Source organism: Hyperolius riggenbachi, chromosome 8 (genome assembly GCF_040937935.1).
Source record: "Hyperolius riggenbachi isolate aHypRig1 chromosome 8, aHypRig1.pri, whole genome shotgun sequence".
NCBI classification, from domain to species: domain Eukaryota; kingdom Metazoa; phylum Chordata; class Amphibia; order Anura; family Hyperoliidae; genus Hyperolius; species Hyperolius riggenbachi.
This window is the reverse complement of record NC_090653.1, coordinates 38460052-38487947: the sequence shown is the minus strand read 5'-3', so window position 1 is coordinate 38487947 and position 27896 is coordinate 38460052. Positions and strand designations below refer to the sequence as shown.

Genomic DNA, 27896 nt, shown 5'->3' with positions numbered 1-27896 from the left:
GGGGGAAGGCTTCCTCCAAGAGCTCAACAAGGGCCTGCTGCAAGCTCCTTATTTGTTGCGCTGGCTCTCCTCCTGCAGGCGGCAGGAACTGGCTCAACTTCCCCTTGAGGCGCGGGTCCAACATCATGCTGATCCAGATGTCCTCCCTCTGCTTCATCTGGATCACCCTGGGGTCCTTGCGCAGGCACGTCAGCATGTGCGCTGCCATTGGGAAGAGGCGGGCCACGTGTGCTGGCACATCGACGGAAGTGCTGTCCTCGTCCTCCTCCTCTGCCGCCTAATCCTCTCTCCACCCCCGCACCAACTCAGCTGCACTGTGCTGATCCCCCTCATCCGCAGCAAGGTCAGGGACCTCCACCAAGTCCTCCTCCTCCTCCCCCTCAGAGGTGGACTGTGCAGCTGCATGCCGCTCCTGCTGGTCCAAGGCTGCCGCTCCCTGTTCCAGCAAAGCATCAAGGGCCCTGTTCAGCAGACAAACCAAGGGCACCCACTCGCAGACCATAGCATGGTCCCTGCTCACCATGTTAGTGGCCTGCAGAAAGGGAGCCAGCACTAAGCACACCTGCTGCATGTGCCTCCAGTCATCATCGGGGACGATGGACGGGATGTTGCTGGTCTTGTCCCTTTTCTGAGCGGTGGAAACAGTGGCCAGGGCAAGGTACTGGTTGACAGCGTGCTTCTGTTCAACCAGACACTCCAACATCGCCAGGGTGGAGTTCCAGCGAGTTGGAACGTCAATGATCAGCCGATGGCGTGGCAGCTCCAGCTCCTTTTGCACATCTTCCAGGCTCGCACAGGCTGCAGCCAAGCGCCGGAAGTGACGCACAACGTTCCTTGCCGTTTCCAGCAGTTCGCCCATCCCCTGGTAGGTGCGCAAGAACTTCTGCACCACCAGGTTCAGCACGTGGGCAAGACAGGGGATGTGGGTCAGGTTTCCCCTGTCAATTGCGGCAACCAGATTGGCCCCATTGTCGGCCACCACCTCTCCGACTCTGAGGCCTCTGGGGGTCAGCCAAATCCTCTCCTGCTCCTGGAGTTTGGCCAACACATGGGTTGCCGTCAGTTTGGTCTTCCCAAGGCTGACCAAGTGCAGCAGCGCTTGGCAGTGGCGGGCCTTCACGCTGCTGCTGAGGCGGGGGGTTTGGCCAGGTGTGCCGGAGGATGGCAGAGGATCGGAGGAACCTGCTGCAGTTCCCCTGACCCTGCGGGGTGGCACCACCCACTGTGTTGCTGCTGCTGCTGTGCCCGCTGCTGCTCTCCCATCCTCACCCCTTTTCACCAAGCTGACCCAGTGGACAGTGAAGGACAGGTAGCGGCCTGTCCCGAAGCGGCTGCTCCAGGAGTCCATGGTGACGTGGACCCTTTCACCAACCGCGTGCTCCAGCCCTCGCTCCACATTGGCCATCACAAAGCGGTGCAGTGCAGGAATGGCCTTGCGGGCAAAGTAGTGTCTGCTGGAGAGCTGCCAGTCTGGGGCTGCACAAGCAAGCAGCGCACGCATGTCGCTCCCCTCCTGCACGAGTGTGTACGGCAGGAGCTGGGAGCACATGGCCCATGCCAGCAAGCCGTTCAGCTGCCACACGCGACGGCTGCTGGGAGGCAGAGCCCTAACCACCCCCTGGAAGGACTCGCTCAAAAGGCTCTGGCGTGGCCTTTTGCTAGCACGGGAATCAGCGGACACAGCAGAGGAGGCCACTGAGGACTGGCTGCCAGAACAGGCCTCAGTGTCGGCAGCAGGAGTTGCAGAGGGGGGAGGAGCAGTGCGTTTCCGCACTCCTGCTGCTGGTGCTGGAGGAGCAGGAGGGCGGGTGGCTGCTGTTGCTGCTGCTGCTGCTGAAGGCTGTGCAGTGATGGGTGTGGTGCCACTGCCAGCACCAGATGCCTTCAGCCTCTGGAACTCCTCATGCTGGTGGAAATGTTTAGCAGCAAGGTGGTTGATGAGCGAGCTGGTGCTGAACTTTAAGGGGTCTGCACCTCTGCTCAACTTCCGCTGACAGTGGTTGCAAGTGGCGTACTTGCTGTACACTGTGGGCATTGTAAAAAATCGCCAGATTGGTGACAAAAACAACCCCCTACGGCCTGGAGCCGCTGCTGCCTGTCTCCCTGTGGTGGTTGGGGGGGGGGGCTTGGGTGCGGCTGGTGGTGGTACTGGCAGATGCTGCTGCTGCTGCTGAGCCTGAGACACCAGCAGGCTGTGGGACCTGCCTACTGCTGCCAATGCTTTTAATGATGCGCCTCCTTGCAAGGCCCACAAGCGCATCCTCCTCCTCCTCCTCCTCCTCAGAGCTGCTGATGACGACATCCCCTGGAGCTGGCGGCACCCAGTCTTTGTCTGTCACCGTGTCATCATCATCCTCCCCCTCCTGAAACATGTCCTGCTGGGATGATGACTCCCCAAACTCCTCTCCTGATGCATGGATGGGCTGCTTGACTGTCGCCACAGTCTTGCTGTCCAATCCCTCCTCCCCCAAAGTGCCCATCAGCATCTCCTCCTCAAAATCGCCAACAACAGCAGACAATTGACTCATGATGCCTGGGGTCAAAAGACTGCTGAATGACAGGTCGCCAACTGACGGTGAACTGGCCTCCTCCCCAGGCCCTGCTGGGCGGCTGCTGCGAACAGGGGTGGTGGTGGTGAGGGTGGAGGCCTTGGATGCAGGGCTGATGGCGGGCTGCTCATCCTCCGTCATCAGTTGCACCACAGTGGCTGCATCCTTTTCTTCAATGGGACGTTTCCGACCCGGCTGGAGGAAAATAGGAGCAGGTGCTACACGCTGCTGCTGCTGTGTCTCTGCAGCGTGAGTTGCAGATGCTCCTGCTGGGCGCCCAAGGCGTCCACGGCCAGTGGCTATAGGAGGAATGTTAGCCACTGACGCAGCTGCTGCTGCTGCGGTACTGTGCATGGTGGCGCGGCTTGCCACAATGCTGCTCCCTCTCCTCCTGATTCCTTTGCTGCCCTTCCCCTTGCCCAAACCGCGTGGCTGCCACTTCCAGACATCTTAGATGTTTTGGGCGTAAACACAAAAGTTTTTTAAAAGGGAGGGTGAAAAAGTGGGGTACTTTAATGGAGTGGGTTGGTGGGTGAGGTGACACTAATCACTAAGTGATTAGATCGCTAAGTGATTAGTACAGTACAAATACAAAATACAATAATCGGTATTGGTAATCAGTAAGTGTGAACAGTGAACACAGTGAGTGTTTCCAATAGTACACTAACTAGAAAATACAATAATCAGTTGTAATCAGATTCAGTAGAAGGAAATAGAGTGTGTGTACACTACAGACAGTGAGTGCACGCACACACACACGCAGGAGCTAGCCTATGAACAGTGACTGAGTGTCCCTAGTACAGTAAGTAGTAACAGTAAGTAGTAAGTACAACTAGAAATTACAATAATCAGTAGTAATCACAAGGAAATAGAGTTTGTGTACACTACAGACAGTGAGTGCACGCACACACACACGCAGGAGCTAGCCTATGAACAGTGACTGAGTGTCCCTAGTACAGTAAGTAGTAAAAGTAAGTACAACTGGAAATTACAATAATCAGTAGTAATCAGAAGGAAATAGAGTGTGTGTACTGTACAGACAGTGCACGCACACACACACGCAGGAGCTAGCCTATGAACAGTGACTGAGTGTCCCTAGTACAGTAAGTAGTAACAGTCAGTAAGTACAACTAGAAATTACAATAATCAGTAGTAATCACAAGGAAATAGAGTGTGTGTACACAACAGACAGTGAGTGCACGCACACACACACACACGCAGGAGCTAGCCTATGAACAGTGACTGAGTGTCCCTAGTACAGTAAGTAGTAACAGTAAGTACAACTAGAAATTACAATAATCAGTAGTAATCAGAAGGAAATAGAGTGTGTGTACTGTACAGACAGTGCACGCACACACACACGCAGGAGCTAGCCTATGAACAGTGACTGAGTGTCCCTAGTACAGTAAGTAGTAACAGTAAGTACAACTAGAAATTACAATAATCAGTAGTAATCAGAAGGAAATAGAGTGTGTGTACTGTACAGACAGTGCACGCACACACACACGCAGGAGCTAGCCTATGGACAGTGACTGAGTGTCCCTAGTAGTAAGTAGTAACAGTAAGTACAACTAGAAATTACAATAATCTGTAGTAATCAGAAGGAAATAGAGTGTGTGTACTGTACAGACAGTGCATGCACACACACACGCAGGAGCTAGCCTATGGACAGTGACTGAGTGTCCCTAGTAGTAAGTAGTAACAGTAAGTACAACTAGAAATTACAATAATCAGTAGTAATCAGAAGGAAATAGAGTGTGTGTACTGTACAGACAGTGCACGCACACACACACGCAGGAGCTAGCCTATGAACAGTGACTGAGTGTCCCTAGTAGTAAGTAGTAACAGTAGTAAACTAAGTACAACTAGAAATTACAATAATCAATCAGTAGTAATCAGAAGGAAATAGAGTGTGTACTGTGCACGCACACATGCAGGAGCTATGAACAAACAGTGACAGTGAGTGTCCTAGTACAGTTACAGTATAACTACAAAATACAATCACTCAGTAGTAAAGGACAGCAGAAACACTGGTATAGATAAGATGAGAAATAAACTAACAGAGGACAGGAGGACAGCTGCCCACACAGGCAAGGCCCTGAGGCCTAAAGCTGTGTAAGCTTGCCTGCAGCAGCTGCCTGTCTCTATGTAACACACAAGCTACTAACTAAAATACAATGTCTATCTAACTAACAACAATATAGGTGTATATAGGAGGTGTATGTGAGCAAAAACGCTAGGTGATTGACCACAATAAAGCACTTGCTAAGCCAAAGCACAAAGGAGCAGATCTCTCTCTGTACAAAGTCAGGCAAGGACGGAAAAACGGAACATGGCGGCCGCTATTTATAGGGTAGGGGCTGGCCAGGGTCCCCCTCTGTGATTGGCTGCCGTCAGAGGGCCTGGGAGCCCTCTGATTGGCTCTAAGGACATCAATCTGGGCTATGACGCTATTCGAGCTCGGTATTCGAGCTCGAATAGCGCTGTTTGCTCGAATAGCGCGAATAGTGAATGGGCTATTCGAGTTTAATTGAATAGCCTATTCGAATAGCTGCAGCTATTCGGAGCTCGAATACCGAGCTCGAATAGCTGAAAAAGAGCTCGAATATTCGAGCTACTCGAATATTCGAGCTCTGTTGAGCACCACTGATTATGATTACGATTGTAATAGAAAATTTGTGTAATTACAACTACCGGTATATGCTTAATTTTTATAATTACGATCATTTGCACAATTATGACTATTTGCTTGATAGCTAATTTGTAATTACACATAATCTTCATGTAATTACAAAAACTGATGATTCATTTTTAATAATTATGAAAGATTATGTGAAATTAAGAGTAACACAAAATGAAACCCAAAATTAGGATTTAACACAAAATTCAGACTCAACATTACAAATTACGACAAAATGAATTATGAATTTTCCAAATGTTATGAATTACGACTTTGTGTCATAACAACAAATTACGATGCCAAATTGTGTAAATGCAAAATTTCGTCTCATGACTAATCTTGATAAATCCTCCTAAAGGTGCATACACACATCCAGTTCTGATTGGCCAATCACTGACCAGTTTTACCACCTCCATGTAATATGATGACTGACAGATTGTACTTTAATATACCGTATATTATACTTTAATATAGAAATATTATACTTTAATATAGACGCTAGATGTATTGTACTGTTACACACTATAAATGTTTTTTTGTTTTGTTTTGTTTTTGTAGCAGATTCTGTTTTTCAGTTGATTATTTTATTTGGAACAAACTGTATATTTGCTCGCTGTAGAAGGGATTCTATTCTTTTAACTGCAGTTAGTAACTCAACTAGTGTCAAGCTTTTTGTTCATCCTTGTCACCAGATTTTTTGTATATATTGTAAACAGCATGTATATAGGTTTTTCATAACAAAATAAACACTGGTGCTGGTGAAGCACTAAGATTGTCTCTTTGCTTTCTGGCACAGAGCAAAGCAAGTCTAAAGCACCCAAAATACATGAGACTTAAAGATTTGAAGGACAACTGGAAAAAAAAGACACTAAATAATTTGGTTCTAACAGAGAGACTATTCCTTTAAAGCGGGATTGTCACCATAAATATCAAAATTCAACAGCAACTTGTCTGAGTGTAAAACTGTTTCTGCTGTTATGATTTGGAGTTATCACATACTTAAGGAGCACTGGCCCTTTAGTAGTCAGTGCCAAACAGTTGCATGCTGGGGGTTCTTTTTATCTATAATATATTTCTCCTCTTCCATTTATTTCCCTGCCTAGCTGCTTATCTGAAACACGATCCCCTTCTCACTTGTACTTAGAAGAAACCACAGGAGAAACCGCTCACAACACCACCCCAGGACAGTGCAGGACCAGGATAGGCCAATCCAATAGAGCATAGACAGAGGAGTGATGTGAAGGGCTCTAGGAGCATCCACGCAGTGTTTCCACATTCTGCAACAAAAGCACGTACAGCATAAGGTGCATGGTTGCATATGGGAGCTTTGAAAGCAGGAAATCGCATTGGAACACTGGTTGGAACGCAGGAGCCCGGAAAGGGAAGTGACATCACTCCCAACTGGCCAATCACCCAGAAAGCTGTGCAGCCGGAGCGCACAGAGCTGTAAGGAGCTTGCAAACGGACGCCATACCGGGGGAGCAGCGATACGGAAAGAGAGAGGAGTCCTGCTTGCGAGGCTACCGGCCGGAGCCCGCATGTGAAAATTAGAAAAGCGGCAAGACGCGTAAGTGACCGGACGCACAAGTGATTGAAAGTGTCCTTTGCAGTAGGTGGATAGACACTCTGAGATAATGGAGGGGACTGCTATAAACATATAGGCGGATTGACCCAATACACTTATCTACACGGATTTTATTGGAGAACTTTTTAAGGGGAATTTTTATTAGAGATTCAGGTGGCTCCATGGTATGCATGATAGTGCGTATGGCATGAATGAAGTTATATTGTTCCACTTATTAATAAAAAATTTTATAAAGTATATCCAGAAGGGGATATAGTGGAGAACTTTTGAAGTGACCTTGTATATGAAACCCTTTATGCTTATATGGTTTTAATTCCAAAGGCTAGATATATTTTTTATGTATAGATAAATAAATTATCAATTATAAATTTGGATACGAGCGCTATTCTCTGTTTTTTGTCTATTTTTATGTTTGGTGGGGATTGAAGGGATACCCACACCTTGAGAATCAAGCAGCTGACTGATTGGGGGGATAGGGAGACAGAGTAGCGCCTTTTTACTTCTTCTTCTTTTTGCATAGACAGAGGAGTGTCCGCACAGTGTCCTATAAATCAGGTTCCTTTATTCTGGACATATCCAAACAAGCTCACACATCATATAGCTGACATGTTTCGAACCAACAGGTTCTTACTCATAGCTAAAAGATCAAATGACACTATGCAACCATATATACCTTCCTCCTGTGGGAGAGGGGGGTGGGCCAAAAGGTAAACACTCCCCTTTAGACTCCACATCAAGGAAGAGATATTCACAAATCAAAAAGAGATTAACATCAGTTGTTCAGTACCTCTCTTTGAAAATTACCTAATATATGGTATACCAGCAATCTGAGTTTCTTTAAAACATTGATATATAAAAATAAATGAATAAAATTGCATTTTGACAAACAGTATGAGAACAGCAAAATATAATAAGCGGCTACATATTAAGTTATCAGTGCTAGATCCCAACGAGAGTTCAAACCCTTAGGGGTTCTCGTACCCATTCTAAAGATCCATAGGGCCTCACGACTAGTAAGTCTTTTAGACGGGTCCCCACCCCTCTGGGCTGGGAATACTCTCTCCAAACCATGAAAGCGAAAAGAGGACATGTCGCCACCGTGAACAGAGCGAAAATGCTTCGCCACGTTCGAAATATTCGTGCTGAGCCAGCCCGAGCCGCAGTAGTGTTCCCCAATTCTGGCGCGTAAAGGTCTCGTTGTACACCCCGCATACTGCAGGGAACATTCGATACATGTGATAAGATATATCACATTTTGCGTACCACAATTTATAAACTCTTCAATGGGGAACCTACGCCCGTTCGAGGTAGACGTGGCCTCCCATGTTCGCATATGTACCTCACAGTAGCGACATGTCTTAACGCCACATCTATATGAGCCAGACAGGCTGAGCCATGTTGAAGATCTAGAGTTAGATTCAAACAAACTAGGTGAAAGGGATTGGGCCAGAGTGGGAGCTCGTCTACTAGCGAAACGCACTCCCTGTTGTAAGCTATCCCGTAAATCTTCATCTCCTTTCAAAACAGGAAGATACCTTTTTAAAATAGACACAATCTTATTGAACTCCACACTGTAGGTTGTGACAAAGGTGGGCCTAGAATCTATGGTATTTTTCCCACCGAATGTTGCCAATAGATGGTCCCTACTATTTCTACTGGCCCTAGTTTTTCCCCTTTTTATCATCCAATCGGGATAACCCCTTTCTCGTAACCTACCATCTACCTTTTCAAATTCCTCTCCAAGCCACCCCTCGTCCAAGCAATTACGGCGTGCCCTGATAAACTCGCCAACAGGAACCGCACAAATCGTATGCTTCGGATGGCTTGTGTTTACAAGCAAGGCTGAGGTGACTCAGCGATTGGAGGAGAAAAGAAAAAAAAGTAAAGGGCAGAAATGACATCAGGATTTAAACTATACCGTGGGCAAAAGACATGGCCCCCACCAGGAACCGAATTCTCTTCATTTACTATATAAATTTCACTGAAATCAAAACGTGGACAGTGCAATACATGTGTTATGTAAGTAGATCAAGTATTTATCTACTTATATATGTGTTTTTTTCCCTGGCATAGTATGACTAATCCTACTGCTTTAAAGTAGCAAATTTAAACCATGGATGATGGATTTATGATGGAAGTTTAAAATCACACGTTGACACTCATCCCCTGTAATCCATTGCTGTTCAACAAACAGATGTACAGTATGAAGTTTATATAGGCTATTTCCACTGATGTTGGACTCCTCCAGACTCCACCATTGATTCATTAGGGTATTCCCGTACCATTCGCCCCAAGGATAGATCTGTATCTACGAGAAAAAAAAAAGTTTTTAACTGTTGATAACTAATATCCATTCCAGAATCCTAAAAACCTTGCCAGGGATCTAGGCAAGGATGTCATCCCAGACGAGTGATCAGCAAATCCTTTACAGCTCTATTGTTCAAGCAGATCCACACACACACACACACAATACAATCCTGTACAAATCTTTCTATACAAATCAAGAATAATGATCAATTGTTCTGATTGGTTGTAGCTTTTGAAATATCTCACCAATATATAACACAAATATGTTCAACCATTTCCCCATTATAAAAAAAAATGGAGTGAAAACGCCAGCTGGGAGGGGGGCGGTCCTGCAGAGTTGGAGCAGAATGAAGTGTTATACATTGTTACAGGGTTACAGGTCCTCTTCATTTCCTGTTCCGTTTACAAACGCCATGCAGCCAGCTCGGTGTATTACACACCTGGTACCGGTTTTCTTGCATCACTAATATACGTTCTGCCATTCTGCAAACTTAGTGAATCAGCCCCTTATGTTTTCAGTGGTAGAAATGTTGTTTTCAGCAATATGTCACAGCGTGTGGTAAGTAAGGGAAATCATCATACAGGTATTCCGACTAACGAATGTCCGACTTACAAACGGCACAAAAATGGGAAGAAGTAAAAAAATAATAGTTCTCAGTAAAATCAAATTTTGCTTTGGTACACTATACTATATAGCGAGTTCCAAGTGCTGCATACATCTTTTACAAAGGGGCACAGGGATCGGAGGTGGCACAGAGGGACACATGGAGGCACAAAGGGGAGGTGGCACAGAGGGACACATGGAGGCACAAAGGGGAGGTGGCACAGAGGGACACATGGAGGCACAAAGGGGAGGTGGCACAGAGGGACACATGGAGGCACAAAGGGGAGGTGGCACAGAGGGACACATGGAGGCACAAAGGGGAGGTGGCACAGAGGGACACATGGAGGCACAAAGGGGAGGTGGCACAGAGGGACACATGGAGGCACAAAGGGGAGGTGGCACAGAGGGACACATGGAGGCACAAAGGGGAGGTGGCACAGAGGGACACATGGAGGCACAGAGGGGAGGTGGCACAGGTGGAGGCACTGGGTTTGATTCACTTAAGCGTGATAACTGCTATCACATCGCGCATTCACGTGCGCTTTTCACGTGAAACGCGTGCAAATGTTTGTTCATCGAGCTTGATTCACTAAACCGTGATAACTCATATCACGGCCGCACTATCGCTTTCACATGCATTTTTGCGCAATCGCGAATTTTCTCGCGCAAACGTGGGCAAAAATTTGCAATTGCGTGAGAAAACACATGTGCCCATGATATGAGTTATCACGGATTAGTGAATCAAACCCAACGTGTGATAACTTTGGTAACATGTCATAACTTTTGATAACGTGTGATATTTGTCCTATCACGGTTTAGTGAATCAAGTCCATCACGTGAAGTGATGCTTTTCACGTGAAAACTTTTGCGAGCGCCAGTTCACGTGATAATTGCTGTGAGAGCTGTTATCGGGCTCGATTCACTAAAGCGTGATAACTCAGTTATCACGTGTAAAGGCTTTGAACGTGATATCATGTACTAAGTATCATTATCACATGCTAAGTATCAATATCACGTGCTAAGCAGTGATGCTCAAATCTGACCCGGGAGACATCCGGATAGTTGCTATCCGGATATCTCCCAGGAAAGCTGTGCAGGGAGTCAATCTTACCTGTATGACGTCTTCATCGGGTCCGTACGCGTCGCCTCCCACCATGCGTTCCAAGCGTCGCATTCGCCGGGCACGTGACACAAACATTTCCTCCTTTAACCCGGAAGGAGGAAGTGTTTGTAGTTACGTGATCGGCGAATGCGGCGCTTGGAACGCATGGTGGGAGGCGACGCGTACAGACCCGATGAAGACGTCATACAGGTAAGATTGACTCCCTGCACAGCTTTCCTGGGAGATATCCGGATAGCAACTATCCGGATGTTTCCCGGGTCAGATTTGAGCATCACTGGTGCTAAGTATCATTATCACGTGCTAAGTATCATTATCAGGTGCTAAGTATCATTATCACGTGAAGTCACTGCAGATCACGCAAACGGAATGTAGATCATGTATTATTACTGTATACAGTACATAAAGAGATGCGCGTTAAACTTTGCACGGGCCGTATTACATTAACTCGCATGTTAATGTAAGCACTATCGCTGATTTTATTACCAAACTCTATCTTCTGATCGTGCGAAGCGGCGTAGTTTTCAATGGCATTCCGTACTTAGGGCTTGATTCACTAAATCGTGATAACTCATATGACGGCCGGTTTCACGCGCATTTTTGAGTTTGTGTGCGATCGCGAGTTTTTGCACGCAATTGTGAAAATTTGCATGAAAATTTGCGTTTTCGCGTGAAAACTCATGATTGCAAGTCAAAATGCAAACACGTAAATGCACGCAAAAACGCAGGTGATATGAGTTATCACGGTTTAGTGAATCAAGCCCTAAGTGCGGAATGCCATTGAAAACTACGGCACTTCGCACGATTAGTAGATAGTTTGGTAATGAAATCAGCAATGGTGCTTACATTAACATGTGAGTTCATGTAATACGCCGTGTGCAAAGTTTAACGCGTGCCGCTTTATGTACTGTATACAGTAATAATTCATGATCTACATTCCGTTTGCATGATCTGCAGTGACTTCACGTGATAATGATACTTAGCACATGATATCACGTGCAAAGCAGCTTATCACTGTCGTGCTAAGTGTTAGCAAGCATCAGTGAACCGAGCCCTTCACGTGATAGCAGTTATCACGCTTTAGTGAATCAAGCCCACTGACTGAACAGGGAGTTGTGACGGGGGGGGGGGGGGGGGGGGGGTTGCAGAGGTGGCACAGAGGGGGACAATGAAGGCAGAGGGGAACATTAGAGGCACAGGAGGGCACAGAGGAGGTACAGGGGACAGAGATGGCACAGTGTTCCGGCTTAAAAACAGATTCAGGTTAAGAACGAACCTATAGTCCCGATCTCGTTTGTTAAAGTGTGCCAAGGTGACACGGGTGGACAGGCAGATAAGATACAGAGGCATGTTCCCTACTGCATGATATGCCTCTGTCCCCCCCTCCCCCCGCGCACCGCTCTCCACCCCCCAGTGCCGTGCTATCACCCCCCCCAAATTGCCGACATGCAGCGTGTCAATATCTCAAGGGGGAAGGGGCGTTTCATGCAAGAGAGGCACTCCCTGCTAAACGCCCACTGGGGGCATTCCTGACAACCCTTCCACAGCTGCTATTGGGCAGCTCTGCCTCTCCGCAGCCGATCCCCACACCTCCCTGCACTCTGCTCTGTGATGAGAGACAAGGGGCTCGATTCACTAACCCGTGATAACTCAGTTATCGTGCAAACGTGCACGCTAAGTAGTTTGCACGTACACATTTTATGCCGTTCGTGTGCTAAGTTCAGCGCGCGAACGACGTTACGCGTGACACGCTAAGTGCGGTATGCCATTGAAATCAATGGCGTTTCGCCCGCTCAGTAGAAAGAGTTTGTTAATTAAATTATGAATGGTACACTTACATTAACGTGCGGTACTGTAATGCGGCGCGCCCAAAGTCTTATGCGCGTCGCAGAATGAAATATATACAGTAATAATTCAATATATTCATTCCACTCGCGTGATCTGCAGTGACTTTGCGTGCTAAGTATCATTATCATGTGAAATCACGATACTTTGCACGTGAAGCGTTTGCGCGCAAACCTTTACGCGCATGTTAGCACGTGCAAAGCCGCTTTTCACTGCCGTGCTAAGTGTTAGCACGGCTTTGTGAATCGAGCCCAATATTGCCTTTCCCATGAGAACTCTTTACCTTTTCTCTAATGGATCATCAGGGGGCTCTGGATGGCTGATATTGTGGTAAGACCCCTCCCACAGTGTGTCAGCACCTAGGTACTGACATCACACTGTGGGAGCCTTGTTGCTAATAACAGCTGTTTCCAACTGCCAAGCGACCAGTATCTTCTTCCACAGATATCACCTGCCAGCAGTAAAGATGTTGCCATGTGATAAATGTCAGAATGTAAATCAGGGAAAGGAAATATTTCACAATAGGCAATCACTGACTAAATCATTTATACATAATTATTGTAACAATTACGCACTTTTTTTCATTATGTTGTTTTCACTTCAGTTCCTCTTTAAAGGGATACTGTAGGGGGGGGTCGAGGACACGGCAACGCAGGCGCAGTGGTTTTCAGACTTTAAAGTCAGAAATTCCAGAAGTGAACTGGAGGCGGGGCCGGAGCATCGGTGAGTGGCTGCATGGGCACAGGATGCCTGCGGGGGACCATTATAAGCCCCGGGTAAGTCCAGCTCATTTTCCCCCGACCCCCCTACAGTATCCCTTTAAGGATAGCAGAACAACAGGAGTGGTGGAAAGTAGCAAGGATTGCGGCTACCTGATCCAGCCAGCCCCACAGTTCAGGTAGCATGTTCTTTTTTTAGCTAAAATCTCCACTGCAGGTTCACTTTAACTGGGGAATACCTGTACATTGATTAAGAACTTGCATAACTCAGGAATAGTTTTGTTTGGCACATTCTGCATTTCTCCCTTAAATGCGTAAGCAGGAATAAAATGCCCAGTAAATCGGCCATTGTGTTGCTTAGTGTGAAGGTTTTTAGGTAAAAATAGCATCCTGGGCATAGATGAATGAGAGGAGGAGCCTTTTATTTTAGTACTGAACTGACCATAAACTTGTAGTGACCACCACAATCCCTGACCTGGGAAGCCCCGAGAAGCTCACATCCCCGAGAAGCTCACATCACCTCTATGTAAGCACTGACCCTGGTTGTTAGTTTTGCTATGTGGTCTTACCTGTTGGACTTACGTCGGGCTATCAGCCAAGCTACACCAAGGACCAAAAGACACAGTCCAAGCATTACTCCTAGGATTACACCTATCAGAGTCTTATGAGTCTCTTCTGTAGGCAAGAAAAGAATAAGATCAGAAACTGTATTCTTCCCCCAGAACAGATTTATATCAACATCCTGCAAAAATGATCAGTAGAAAGTATGTCCCATCTTTTGTAATATCATAACACCTTAACATGCATTATTTTTGCAGCATGGTGGCGTAGTGGTTAGCGCTCTCGCCTTGCAATGCTGGGTCCCCGGTTCCATACCCAGGCAGGTCAACATCTGCAAGGAGTTTGAATGTTCTCCCCGTGTCTGAGTGGGTTTCCTCAGGGCACTCTGGTTTCCTCCCATTGCCAAAAACATACAGATAAGTTACCGTAATTGGCTTCCCCCCTAAATTGGCCCTAGACTACGTATGTTACGATACATATCAAAACATATGACTATGGTAGGGATTAGATTGTGCGCCCCTCTGAGGGACAGTTAAGTGACAAGACAATATATATTCTGTACAGCGCTGCGTAAGATGTCAGCGCTATACAAGTACTAAATAATAATTTTTCTTAATTTGGCAATGTAATTTCCTCTCTCTGGGGCCACCAGGTATTTTAGTTCATATCTAGAGTCAGGACAGGTGAGGAAGGTGAGGGGACACATTTACTGTAATCCCCTACTTTGTACTACTCCTTATCTTCCCAACCAATACCCCTAACCCTTAATCTCACATGGACTCCTGAAATTAAAGTGATGACATTTCATGGTGGAGCTTCTGTCTTGGTCATCACCGCCTTTGGAGTAGGTTTGGTTTGAAGTTGGGGGCAGTGGTGCCGGATCGCTATAGGGGTTGTGGGAAGGAACAGCATCAGGACCAGGACTTAGTCAAGACTAAGTACTACACCTGCTCCGATACGTGTGAGTTATGTGCTGTTGTCCATGTTTTTTCAAAATAAGAGCAGACATTTATACCTCAACATGGTTGAAGCGGAGTTTCTCTACAATTTACTGCCATCCTCTAACTGTTGTGCTTGTATTCACATATTGTATCCACATACTGTGTCCAGGTGATGGTGGGGTATGGTGATAGCAAAGCATAGCATCCTCCAAATTGTGTGTGAAGAACAGAGAAAACATGTGCAACAGGTCAAAATCTTACAAATCTAGTGAGCTCGACAGGCTGTCCTTGAAGCCAACTTCCTCCTTTACGCAACTTGCTTTCAAAACAGATACAGCAATCTGCCCGTGCGTGGGCTCTGCACATCTATGCAGCTGGTCAACTCGGGTGCAGCCTGTATTTGGAAATGTTGCCAATATCTCCTGTTGTACAAAAATGTAAGTCTACTTTTGGCTAGCTGCATCCATGTGTATCCGTTTGCAACCAATTTATTTAGATTAGGGTTTAGTGCAGAGGTAGGGAACATTGGCTCTCCAGCTGTTAAGGAACTACAAGTCCCACAATGCATTGCAGGAGTCTGACAGACACACTCATGATTAATAAAGACAAATGCATTCTGGGATTTGTAGTTTTATCACAGCTGGAGAGCCAAGGTTCCCTACCCCTGGTTTAGTGCATAGTTTTGCATCTGATTTGTATTCAAGGAGTGTAATTTAAGTCCCCGAGAGGTGGTGCACGCCTCTGTTGGTTTCATTTCAGTTGCAGCCTGATTGAGCGATGCCAATCTTTTCCCTGTTCTTTAGAAAATGTGTAGACCATTTATGGCTAGCAGCCTCAGGTTCATACTATGTTTTAACTGTTAGCAAGTGGTTAGGTCTCTTCTGAGAGAGCACGTCATCGTCGTGAAAGAGTCTAGTATTGAACAATGTGTGCACAGGCTGTCCTTGAAGCCAATTTCCTCCTTTGCTGCATCTGTTTTGAATGCAAGTTGTGTAATCTGCCCATGTGTGGGCTCTTCACATCTTTGCAGCTGGTCAACTCTGGTGCAGACTGTATTTGGAAGCGTTGCCAATATCTCCTGTTGCACAAGATCTTGCATGGAAGCTCCAGACCAAAGAAAAATTATGGTCATTTTTTTTTCTTTGTAACACAAAATTTTTTATTGTTTAGTCTAAATAATTAGACATAGTACAAATAAACCATGAGTATGCAACAAGAAATATAACATATAACACGTAACATATAACACGTGACATAAAGTAAGTGGTGACCCTGTCCAGGGGTATAGATGAGTATAGTAGCATTTCAATCTGAACATTCAGAAGTTCTCTAGATCATCATAGAACATTGATATGTGAAATGAGCCATATCCACATAGAGGGTAAAGGTGTATTCCGATGAAGGCTCAATCATAGTAATGAAAATAGTATCGCAACTGTATTTTATAAAAGACTAGCTGATTGCCCGGCGTTGCCCGGGTATGTATTTGGCTGGTGTTGGCTCCGCCTACTTTTTCTAACCCTAACACACAATTACTCACTGACCAAGTTTGTGAGCATTGCGGTCTTTGGTATCAATAATCTGCATTGAAATGAAACAAATCTGATTGGGTGTGTGTGGCTCCACCCCTTTTTCTGAATTTGAACCCCAGTCACCCAATAACCAACTGTACCAGGTTTGAGGCCTGTGCAACAGTTCAAGAATTGTAGCAATTAAATATTCCCCTTTAAAAGCAACACGTGAAGTTTGATTCACTTTTGTAGGCTCCACCCACTTTTCTAAATATTAATCCCAGTAACCAACTGTGCAAAGTTTAAAAACCCTGCCATTAACAGAAGGGCTGCAGTGTACATTTTCCCAGTGAAATTTGTATTTGTCTCCACCCACTGATGACCCAGCATTGCCCGGGTATGTATTTGACTGGTGTTGGCTCCGCCCACTTTCTAACCCTAACACACAAACACTCAATGACCAAGTTTGTGAGCTTTGGAGTCCTTGGCATCAATAATTTGTATATTCCCATAGAAATTAAACAAAACAGATAGGCTGTATGTGGCTCCACCCCTCTCCAGCATTTGAACCCCAGTCACCCAATGACCAACTGTAGCAGGTTTGAGGCATCTGCTATTAACAGTGTAAAAATGGCAGCAATTTAAATTTTCCACTTGAAAATCAACAGGTGAATTTTGATTGGCTATTATAGGCTCCACCCACTTCCCTGAATATCTCAGTCACTCAGTGACCATCTGGGCAAAGATTGGGAACCCTAAAATAAACAGTGTAAGAAGGGCTGCAGTTTACACTTTCCCAGTGACATTTGTTTTTGGCTCCGCCCACTTTTCCCCTTGAAAATCAATAGGGGAATTTTGATTGGTTCTTGTAGGCTCCACCTACTTTTCCGAATATTAATCCTAGTCACCCAGTGACCAACTGTGTGAAGTTTGAGAACCCTGCCATTAACAGTGTAAGAAAAGCTGCAGTTTACATTTCCCCATGTAAAAAGTTAGTTGTTTTTGGCTCTGCCCACTATTTCTAATTTTGACATACAGTCACTTAATGACCAAGTTTATGAGCTTTGGGGTCTTTGGCATCAATAAGTTGCATTTTACCATTGAAATTAAACAAATCTGATTGGCTGTTTTTGGCCCGCTCCCTTCAGAATTTAAATTTCAGTCTCCCAGTGACTGACTGTAGCAGATGTTAGGCCTCTGCCATTAAGAATGCATGAATGGCAGCAAAGTAAATATTCCCCTTCAAAATCAAAAGGTGAATTTTGATTGGCTGCTGTAGGCTCCACCCACTTTTCTGAATATTAGTCCCAGTCACCCAGTGGCCAACTGTGTCATGTTTGAGAACCCTGCCAATAACAGAATGGCTGAAATCAATCTAGCAAATCTGATTGGCTGTTTGTGGCTCCACCCCTTTAGTGAATTTGGACCCCAGTCACCCAATGACTGACTGTATCAGGTTTGAGGCCTCTGCCACTAACAGTGTAAGAATGGTAGCAATGTGAATATTCCCCTTGAAAATTAATAGGTACATTTTTATTGGCTGTTGTAGGCTCCACCCACATTTCTGAATATTCATCCCAGTCACCCAGTGGCCAATTGTGTAAAGTTTGGGAACCCTGCAATGTAAAAAATGAAGTTGTTGGCACCGGCCACTTTTTCTAACCTTGACATACAGTCACTCAATTATCAAGTTTATCAGCTTTGGGATCCTTGGTATCAATACTTTGTATATTCCCATTGAAAAATAAACAAAGCTGACTGTTTGTGGCTCCACCCCTTTCCTGAATTTGGACCCTAGTCACCCAGTGACCAACTGTACCAGGTTTGAGGCATCTGCTTTTACCAGTATAAGAGAATGGTAGCAGATGAAATATTCCCTTTGAAAATCAAAAGGGGAATTTTTATTGGCTGTTTTAGGCTCCACCCACCTTCCAAAATCTTAATCGTTGACCCAATGACCAACTGTGCAAAGTTTGAGAACCCTGCCATTAACGGTGTAAGAATGGCTGCCGTTTATATTTTCCCAGTAAAAGTTGTTTTGCCTCCGCCCACTTTTCATAACCTTGACACACAGTCACTCAATGACCAAGTTTGTGAGCTATCAGGTTCCAGGCATCAAAAATGTGTGAATGGAAGCAGTTTATCCACCAAGGAAATCTGATTGGCTGTATGTGGCCCCGCCCCTTTAGTGAACTTTGACCCCAGTCACCCAATGACCGACTGTAGCAAGTTTGAAGCCTCTGCCATTAAAAGTGTAAGAATAGCAGCAGTTTAAATATTCCCCTTGAAAATCAATAGGTGAATTTTGATTGGCTGTTGTAGGCTCCACCCACTTTCTTGAATCTTAATATCATTCACCCAGTGACCAACTGTGGCAAGTTTGAGAACCCTGCGATTAACAGTCTAAGAATGACTGCAGTTTACATTTTCCCATTTAAAATGAATGGCTGAAATTTGATTGGCTGTTTTATGCTCCGCCCACTTTTCCTGGATTTGTAACCTCGGTCACCAAGTGACCAACTGTGCAAAGTGTGGGGACTCTGGCTCGATTACTGGGAGAATGGCAGCCTTTTACATTTTTTCCATTGACTTGAATGGGTGGAATGTGATTTGCTGTTTGTAGCTCCGCCCAGGTGTGCAGGGGGGCCGCGAGACCCCCAGAACATATCATCCCAGGTAGTAAGGGATCTGTGTACCAAGTTTCGTTCAAATCGGTCAAGCCGTTTTCGCGTGATCGCGGCACATACACACATACATACATACATACATACATACATACATACATACATACATACATACATACACACACACATACACACATACATACATACATACATACATACATCCGATTTTATATATATAGATAAGAAAGTATACAGAAGAAATGAAAAGAAAAATGAGGTAGGTCGTGTCGGTTTGTCTCACGAGCCAGTCCAAGTGGTATGATACTGAGGTTAATTGGGCCCCATTTTAGTGTCAGAAATATATTGATCTATAAGGGGGAGTTTTAGGACTCACCAAACAGGTCTTGGACCTCTCTATATGCATATCAGGGGTTGAGTGATAAAGAAATGAGTAAATCATATTTGTCTTTAAGGTGGAGTATAATTAACCTCCCTGGCGGTACGTAGATGCAGTGGCTGCATCCGCGGGAGGGAATTTTTTTTAATAAAAAATGTTTTGTATTAGTTAGCTAGCACTAGGCTAGCTAACTATGTGCGGCAAGTCCCCCGGCATCCCTCTGTACCCCCCAATCGCCGCCAGCAATATTTACCCGTCCGCGATCCATCGAGAGCCGCAGCTTCTCAATTAGCTTCACTCGTCGCTATGGCGAGGATCGGACATGACGTCAAGACGTCATCGACGTTATGACGTCATGCACGGTCCCGATCCTCCCCATAGCGAAGCCTGGAGCTGATTGGGAGGCTGTGCCATCGTGGGATCCCTGGTATGTGTTGCGGGGGCAATCGGGGGCGATCAGTGAGGACTGGAGGCACTTGGGGGGCATAGTTATCAAGCCAAGTGCTAGCTGAAAAATATAAAACAAGTTTTATTTAAAAAAAATCCTCCCGGGTACATGCAATCCCCTGCGGCGGCTAGCCCGACACTGTGTCTGGCTTACCGCCAGGGAGGTTAAGAAAAATATCTCCCATGGATCCCAGATTTTGGCAAAATTATGGTCATTTTATGTCTTCCATTTCTGAATAGTTGCACCAACAATTGTCCCCTTCTAACTAAGCTTTTTACTAATGATCTTGAAGCTTATTCCAGCATTGTGCTGGTCTACAATTTCACCTCTTATGTCCTGCCCATGTTCTGGTAAATGGTGATGTTTGTTCCGGCCCATGGTGATGGAGAAGATGTAAAGGAAGGACATGATTCTGTGGGCAGGTGTGCTTTATGGAGATGAGTTGAGATCAGGAGTATCCATGATTGATTGTTTGTAATCTGTGTGCCACAGGGGCACATAACCAATCTGTGGAAATCAGAACCCTGTCTGGGTTGTAGGGGACCAAACACATATTTCACTCAATGACATGAAAAACTATTTATAACTGTTATTTAATGAGTGGTTTCTGGATTCTTGGTTGATTTTCTGTGTCCTTTCATTAAAATGAAACTACTATAAAAAAAAAAAAATTACACATTTTTTTGGTTAGTGGGCATATTTACAAATTTAGCAGGGGATCAAATACTTTATTTACTCCCTTGAACATAAGGAGCAGAATGAAAATGAATATTAAAATAATAATGTTTACCAATTTGAATGATTAGTGGTTCTTTGAGGCTGCTGTGCTCCACTCTACAGTACAGATCAGATCCATCTTCCCGAGTCAAGTCCAGAAAAGTCACTATTTGGAATGTACCATCTCCATTGGGTAGAATCCCGGTCGATACGGCTCCTTCAATCCTGTGAGTTTCGCCTCTCCACAAGCTCACGTTGATGGGTTCCGGATAGAATCCGGTCGCCATACAGATAAGTTCATCCTCCGATTCCTTGTGGTGCCAGAAGAATGAAACCTCAGGCTGAACTGAAGAAGAATAAGGGATACAACAATTCACCAACAGCGAACATAAACTAGTGTGCTTAATTGCAAAATATGGAGTGGGTGGGCCAAGGCTAGCAGTGGAGGTCACACATCCAGTGTTTAGGTAGGTCTTAAGGGTGAGAACTATGCTAAAAAAATACAACCTCCCAACAGAGGTGTGAAAGGGTAACAATTTGTTAGGTGGAGGTGCCCAAAAATGATAAAATACTATTTTATAAAAATTTAGAAAGAAGAAGAGGTGTAGTTGGCTTACCTCTCCCATGAAACAAAGAGCAGCCAAAGCAGCAAACATAACTCATTTTAATTTTCAAGAGTTTGTTGCACAAAACTATGGTCAGACAATGCATGTTCTCGGGTATCTCCAATTTGAATAAAACCACAAAAAAGGCCTACTGGCCAGCATAGAATAGATCAGACTTGATCCCCTTGATTTAATGTTGGTTAGTATGCACTTTTTTGTGGTTTTATTGACCCGATAATGCAGGAAGAAACACATTGTCAGAGAAACTCATTGCCTGCCCTTAATTTTGTGCAATAAAGTCTTTAAAATTAAATCACTTTGGATGCTGTTTGTTCCACGAGAGAGGTAAGCGAATGACAACTCTCCCTTTTAAAAAGTTTTACCTATTTAAAAAAAATTGTAATTTTACACATGAGCATTCCTTACATAAACACAAAGGGGAAAAGAGGCACCCAAGGTATAATAAAACTGCGTTAAAAATAACTAAAATGAAAATGGTGAGGTGGCTTAGCTCAATAAAGACAAATTCTTATACTAAACAGCAAACTTTCATTTGAACTGGCAATGCGTTTCGAGGGCTTGTGCCTACTTCCTCAGGCTGAATAAAGTGCCAGAAAATTAAGGAGTCCAAGCAGAAAGTGAGTGTTAGCTGTTCTTAATGCAGTTTTATCATATCTTGGGCTCTTCTTTTCTCCTTTGTGTTACCCAAGCTCCTTTTGGAGGGGTGTTCTATTTGATCAGGAGGGTTTCCACCAACCCCATAACCATCTAGAGTTTTTTTTTGTTATCAAGAGAGTGACTGCGTCCATCCCGTCTGGACACCCGAGTGGAGTAGAGTTTGTGCATCTCTATCTGCCTAAAGTTGTTGGTTGCCCTTCTACAACCTTCCTTTGTGAGTACAAGCAGTTACATTTTCGCACTTGACTACTGTTGTGACACACTGCACCATTTGGTCTCCCGTTTCCTTCCAGGGTGCTCTTTGATCCCCCTACACACCTGCAAACCTTACATAGGTCTTAAGAAACATTTGAATGACAGATAAGTGCTCTACTCAATCTGTGCATATCTTATCTGACCTTGAACTAGCTGCAAATTATCACCATAGCATTGTTACCTCTGCGATGACTTGGTCGCTTCCTCCATGAAATCCCACCCCGGGACTTAATGGAGATAAAGACCTCCTTCTGCTGTGGGAATGTGGCAAATCAGTTAAGACTGTAATGCTGAAGCGGCCTGCTGCATAAAAACAGGTATTTTAAACTGTTTAGACTCTGTTTAAGTCTGAGACGTAAGTAAAGAATCAGAAAAAAAAAGGACAACCCAGCATGCCCTGCAACCTCCTTTGTGTGGCAATGTACCAAATAAGGGTCGGGTTACCTGGGGAAAGATCATTTATCAACAAGAAAGTAATAGTGATTTTTAACTTTTGGATTGCCTGGTTAGCATCCTTATACTTGCTTACCAGATAAACAAAGACTTTATTTTTGATTTCATGCCCAACAGTTACACTTTAAGTTAAATTTTCATACAGAGAAAGGCAGGCTTGCTGTGATGTTCCCTCTCATCACCCTCCCAGTTCCTCCTCTTCCCTTCTGGCTGCTCCATTCACTCCCCTTAAGAGGAGGGACTGGGAGGGCGGTAGGAGGGAATATCGCAGCAAGCTGCCTCTTCCTGTCTGAAAATAGGACTTTAGGCAAAAGCCAAAATTTTCAAGGAGTGATTACAGGGAGAGGAACGGGGACAATGCACTCCAGATACATAAACTGATGCCTCAGTAAACCACTGGCTATCTTCAAGATAACACTTTAGAGAAAATATCCGTCAGACCCTCCCGCTGGGCGGACGTTTGTGCTACTGTCGGCAGAAAGTCCGCCCAGTGTGAGGGTCTGACGGACCCGTTGTTTGCTAAAGTACAGCGAGTGTACACGCCTTTAGCTTTATTCAATTACATCAGAAATGTCCTTTCAAGGATCAGCATTGCACTAGGAACGTATCTGAAACTAACCAGTATTTATCATGGATCTGAACTTGTGATTGGCCAAATGTATGATGTTTGAGAATTAAGGGACTTTCCATGGACTGTATTTCTTAAGAAAATGTGACAGTAAAGTGTATACCTGCCAACATCAAGGTGACACACAAACAAAGCATGAAAAGAAGAGGGAAGAAAGCCAGAGAGGTAAAAATAACCTCAAATTACAATTTTTTTCTGACGTTTTAACCAAATTATTACTTTAGTTAGAAAACCTGCTGATTTATATTTTTAAAGAGACTCTCAAGTCTCTAAAAAAAAGTCTTTTTATTTCATAAATATGTTTATTATGTTATCCCTAACTAAACCGCCGCATCCCGGCCGCAGTACGCTATCTAAATCCCCCCAAACTCCCCGGGGCACACTATGGGGAGCGCTTCCGTGTAAGGCAGAGCTATGAGCTGCATCCCTGCCTCACACGCGTCTGTCAGCGGTGGATCTCCGCCTCTCCCCGCCCCTCTCAGTCTTCCTTCGCTGAGAGGGGAGGGGTAGAGGCGGAGATATGCGGCTGACAGACGCGTGTGAGGCAGGGCTGCAGCCCATAGCCCTGCCTCACCCGGAAGACTAGAGGGCAGCAAATACCACGACCAAGAAAGTCGTGGATTTTGCGGGGGAGAGGTAGGGGGGAGTTTGGGGGGATTTAGATAGCGTACTGCAGCGGGGGTGCGGCGGTTTAGTTAGGGATAACATATTAAACACATTTATGAAATAAAAATACTTTTTTTAGAGACTTCAGAGTCTCTTTAACCACTTGAGGACCCACCCTTTACCCCCCCTTAAGGACCAGCGCTGGTTTAGGTGATCTGTGCTGGGTGGGCTCTGCAGCCCCCAGCACAGATCAAAGGGCACTCAGAGCGATCAGATCGCCCCCCTTTTTTCCCCACTAGGGGGATGATGTGCAGGGGGGGTCTGATCGCTCCTCCTGGCTGGCATTTTGCGGGGGGGGCACCTCAAAGCCCCCCTCCGCGGCGAAATCCTCCCCCTCCCTCTCCTACCTGCTCCCCCGGGAGATCTGGGCTGCACAGGACGCTATCCGTCCTGTGCAGCCAGTGACAGGACGTCCCCTGTCACATGGAGGCGATCCCCGGCCGCTGATTGGCCGGGGATCGCCGATCTGCCTTACGGCGCTGCTGCGCAGCAGCGCCGTACAAATGTAAACAAAGCGGATTATTTCCGCTTGTGTTTACATCTAGCCTGCGAGCCGCCATCGGCGGCCCGCAGGCTATTCACGGAGCCCCCCGCCGTGAATTGACAGGAAGCAGCCGGTCGTACGAGCGGCTGCTTCCTGATTAATTATGCTGCAGCTGGCGACGCAGTACTGCGTCGCTGGTCCTGCAGCTGCCACTTTGCCGACGCACGTTATGAGTGTGCGGTCGGCAAGTGGTTAAGTGCAGCCCTCCCATTTCAATATTATTTGTATGGGAAGTCCTGCTTTAACCACTAGCCGACCGCGCACTCATACCACGCGTCGGCAAAGTGGCAGCTGCAGGACCAGCGACGCAGTTCTGCGTCGCCGGCTGCAGGCTAATTAATCAGGAAGCAGCCGCTCGCTGCTCAAGTGGTTAAGTAGCTGTCGATGAAAGTAAAATATTTAACCACTTCTGTACCAGCAGTCTCTGCCCCCTTAAAGGCCAGAGACTGCTGGTATGGTAAAACGCTGCCTCCTGACGAATCGCTGCACATACCCGGCGATCTCGTCAGGCACGGCGCTGTCTCATTACCACAGGCTCATACTTCTGCTGTCTGTATGACGGCAGATTGCTGACAGCCGGTCAGGAGCCGCTTTCATTGGCTCCTGATGCGGTCTATCAATGGGAGCCAATGTGATTAGCTCTCCGTGATCATGAGGTCAGGAACCAATTAAAGTGGCTCCTGACCAGCTTACAGAGCTCTGCCGTCTTATAGACGGCAGACGGGTGAGATCGGCGGTAACTCGTCATTCATCTGGATGTTTTTATCTACATCCACTCAGAGCAGCAGCACCACCTGCTGGATGTAGATTCGTACTGCGTCGGTCCGGAACCAGTTAAAGGACAACCGTAATGAGAGGAATGTGGAGGCTGCAATAATTATTTCCTTTCAAGCAATACTAGTTGCCTGGCTATGCTGCTGATCCTCTGCCTCTAATATCTTTAGCCATACACCCGAACAAGCATGCAGCAGATCAGATGTTTGTGACATTATTGTCAGATCTGACAAGATTAGCTGCATACTTGTTTCTGGTGTGATTCAGACACTACTGCAGCCAAACAGATCAGCAGGGCAGCCAGGCAACTGGTGTTTTTGAAAAGGAAAGAAATACTGCAGCCTCTATAGACTTCTCCCTTCAGTTGTCCTTTAAGCCCTAAAATACAAAATAAGCTTATTGATATTTTGTCTAACCATGTGCTCAACTGCATACTGTCAGAAGTGCAAAAAGCTCAGTTCTGTTCATTGTTCATAAGGAAATGTGGGTCCCAGGGGTGCTGCAGAAGTTTGGGTGCAGATGTTAGTACCAACTTTAATTGGACATTTGGGCACCAGAGTTGCCCTATAAGATAGCGGGCACCAGGGCCGCTGCTTTACAAACTCCAGCTACAACAGCCCAAACTTCTGGTTATAGCCAATATTCCGTGGTGCCCAATATTTCGTGTATATAGCGGCAAAGGCAGCATGTATATCGCCGGCTTTGCGGTGAGGGGAGCAGTTAGGGTTTGTAATGGTGGGGTAGTTGGTTAGGATTGTTGTATTGGGGTTACGGTTAGGTATTGGTTATTAGGACATAGTGCCCAACCCGGTCCTCAAGGCCGACCAACAGTACATGTTTTGCAGAAAACCACAAGCATGCACATGAGGTAATTAGTGTCTCTGCAGAGCTGATTAGCTACCTGTGTGGATTTCCACAAAACATGCACTGTTAGTGGGCCTTGAGGACAGAGTTAGGCTATGGTTAGTGCTAGGCATTGTTGGGGTAGCCGGTTAGAGTTAGGCTATGGTTAGAGCTAGGCATTGTTGGGGTAGCCGGTTAGAGTTAGGGTATGGTTAGAGCTAGGCATTGTTGGGGGTAGCCGGTTAGAGTTAGGCTATGGTTAGAGCTAGGCATTGTTGGGGGTAGCCGGTTAGAGTTAGGCTATGGTTAGAGCTAGGCATTGTTGGGGGTAGCCGGTTAGAGTTAGGCTATGGTTAGAGCTAGGCATTGTTGGGGGTAGCCGGTTAGAGTTAGGCTATGGTTAGAGCTAGGCATTGTTGGGGGTAGCCGGTTAGAGTTAGGCTATGGTTAGAGCTAGGCATTGTTGGGGGTAGCCGGTTAGAGTTAGGCTATGGTTAGAGCTAGGCATTGTTGGGGGTAGCCGGTTAGAGTTAGGCTATGGTTAGAGCTAGGCATTGTTGGGGGTAGCCGGTTAGAGTTAGGCTATGGTTAGAGCTAGGCATTGTTGGGGGTAGTCGGTTAGAGTTAGGCTATGATTAGAGCTAGGCATTGTTGGGGGTAGCCGGTTAGAGTTAGGCTATGGTTAGAGCTAGGCATTGTTGGGGGTAGCCGGTTAGAGTTAGGCTATGGTTAGAGCTAGGCATTGTTGGGGTAGCCGGTTAGAGTTAGGCTATGGTTAGAGCTAGGCATTGTTGGGGTAGCCGGTTAGAGTTAGGCTATGGTTAGAGCTAGGCATTGTTGGTGGTAGCCGGTTAGAGTTAGGCTATGGTTAGAGCTAGGCATTGTTGGGGTAAGAGAGTTGGTTAGGATTAGGCATCGGTTAGGGATTGTTGGGGAGGGGGAGTCGGTTAGGGTTAGGTATCAGTAGAGGGTGGGCTTGTGTCAGGATAGGGTTACGTTTAGCATTAGTAAAATATCAATAAAATTGACCGATATTTTACTATCGGAATTACCACTGCACAATAGTTGAATATCTGTAATTTTACCGGTACTCTACTAGCGGCTATTTCCGCTGCCCAAATTTCCCCGGTGCCCTTTCTACATGTACACGTCCTGATTGTACTGTGCATTGAAGTATTATTGAATTTATTTTCCCCACTGTTGTCTGTTCTATGTACAGTCATATATGACTAGAAATAGCAAATGATGATAAAATATACTAATCTTGGCACTCACTTTTCCTCTGCAGCGCTTCTCTGCCAGCCAGTAGGAGTTGGCCAGCCATGAACTTGCATGAATCCTTTACAAAGTATAAGATGGAATTGGTGGAGTTGGGATCTGAGTTTAGGCTGTCTTCGATTTGGGAGGCATATGGGGGAGATATCCAGACACCCCGATCGACATCTATATGCACTAGATTGAAACCATTAAAAGCCACCCTATAAAACATGGGCCCTGTAGTTTCTGGATCAGAGGAGCACCCGGCCATACACTGCATGATGAACGGACCTGAGGAACAGAAGAGGTGAATATTCTGCAGGCCACAAACAACTCAGAATGTTATTACACTTGCTAGTGACACAATGGGTACACATTGGGTTTGATTCACATAACGGTGCTAACTGTTAGCATGCTGTGAAAAGTGCTTTGAGCAAAATTTCGCGTGATAACAGTTATCGCGCGCAAAAATTCACGATAACGCAAATTTTTCGCGCGTTAACGTTACATTTTCGCACAAAAAGCGAAAGCGAATTTTTGCGCGCAATAACCATTTTACATGCGAAACACAGATCCTACAGAAAA

At 45.7% G+C, this 27896-nt stretch overlaps 1 protein-coding gene across 1 annotated transcript; it reads right to left on the bottom strand.

Moving 5' to 3' along the window:
- Window positions 1–9050: 9050 nt before the first annotated feature.
- LOC137528089 (T-cell surface glycoprotein CD1c-like) lies at window positions 9051–27598 on the bottom strand. The gene is made up of 4 exons (XM_068249351.1): window positions 27330–27598; window positions 20682–20954; window positions 13979–14084; window positions 9051–9122 (listed from the first exon to the last, which is right to left on the bottom strand). Exons 1-4 carry the CDS (start codon window positions 27589–27591, stop codon window positions 9080–9082), a joined length of 684 nt encoding a protein of 227 aa, XP_068105452.1. The 5' UTR covers window positions 27592–27598; the 3' UTR covers window positions 9051–9079.
- Window positions 27599–27896: the final 298 nt, after the last annotated feature.

What these genes read in the sequence shown, in the direction of transcription:
- LOC137528089 (XM_068249351.1), bottom strand. Translation starts at nt 27,591, where the DNA reads ATGCAGTGTATGGCCGGGTGCTCCTCTGATCCAGAAACTACAGGGCCC. An exon ending in AGAAGCGCTGCAGAGGAAAA is followed by an intron (nt 20,955 to 27,329) that starts GTGAGTGCCAAG and finishes ATTCTTCTTCAG; the next exon opens with TTCAGCCTGAGGTTTCATTC. An exon ending in GCCCGACGTAAGTCCAACAG is followed by an intron (nt 9,123 to 13,978) that starts GTAAGACCACAT and finishes TTTTTCTCGTAG; the next exon opens with ATACAGATCTATCCTTGGGG.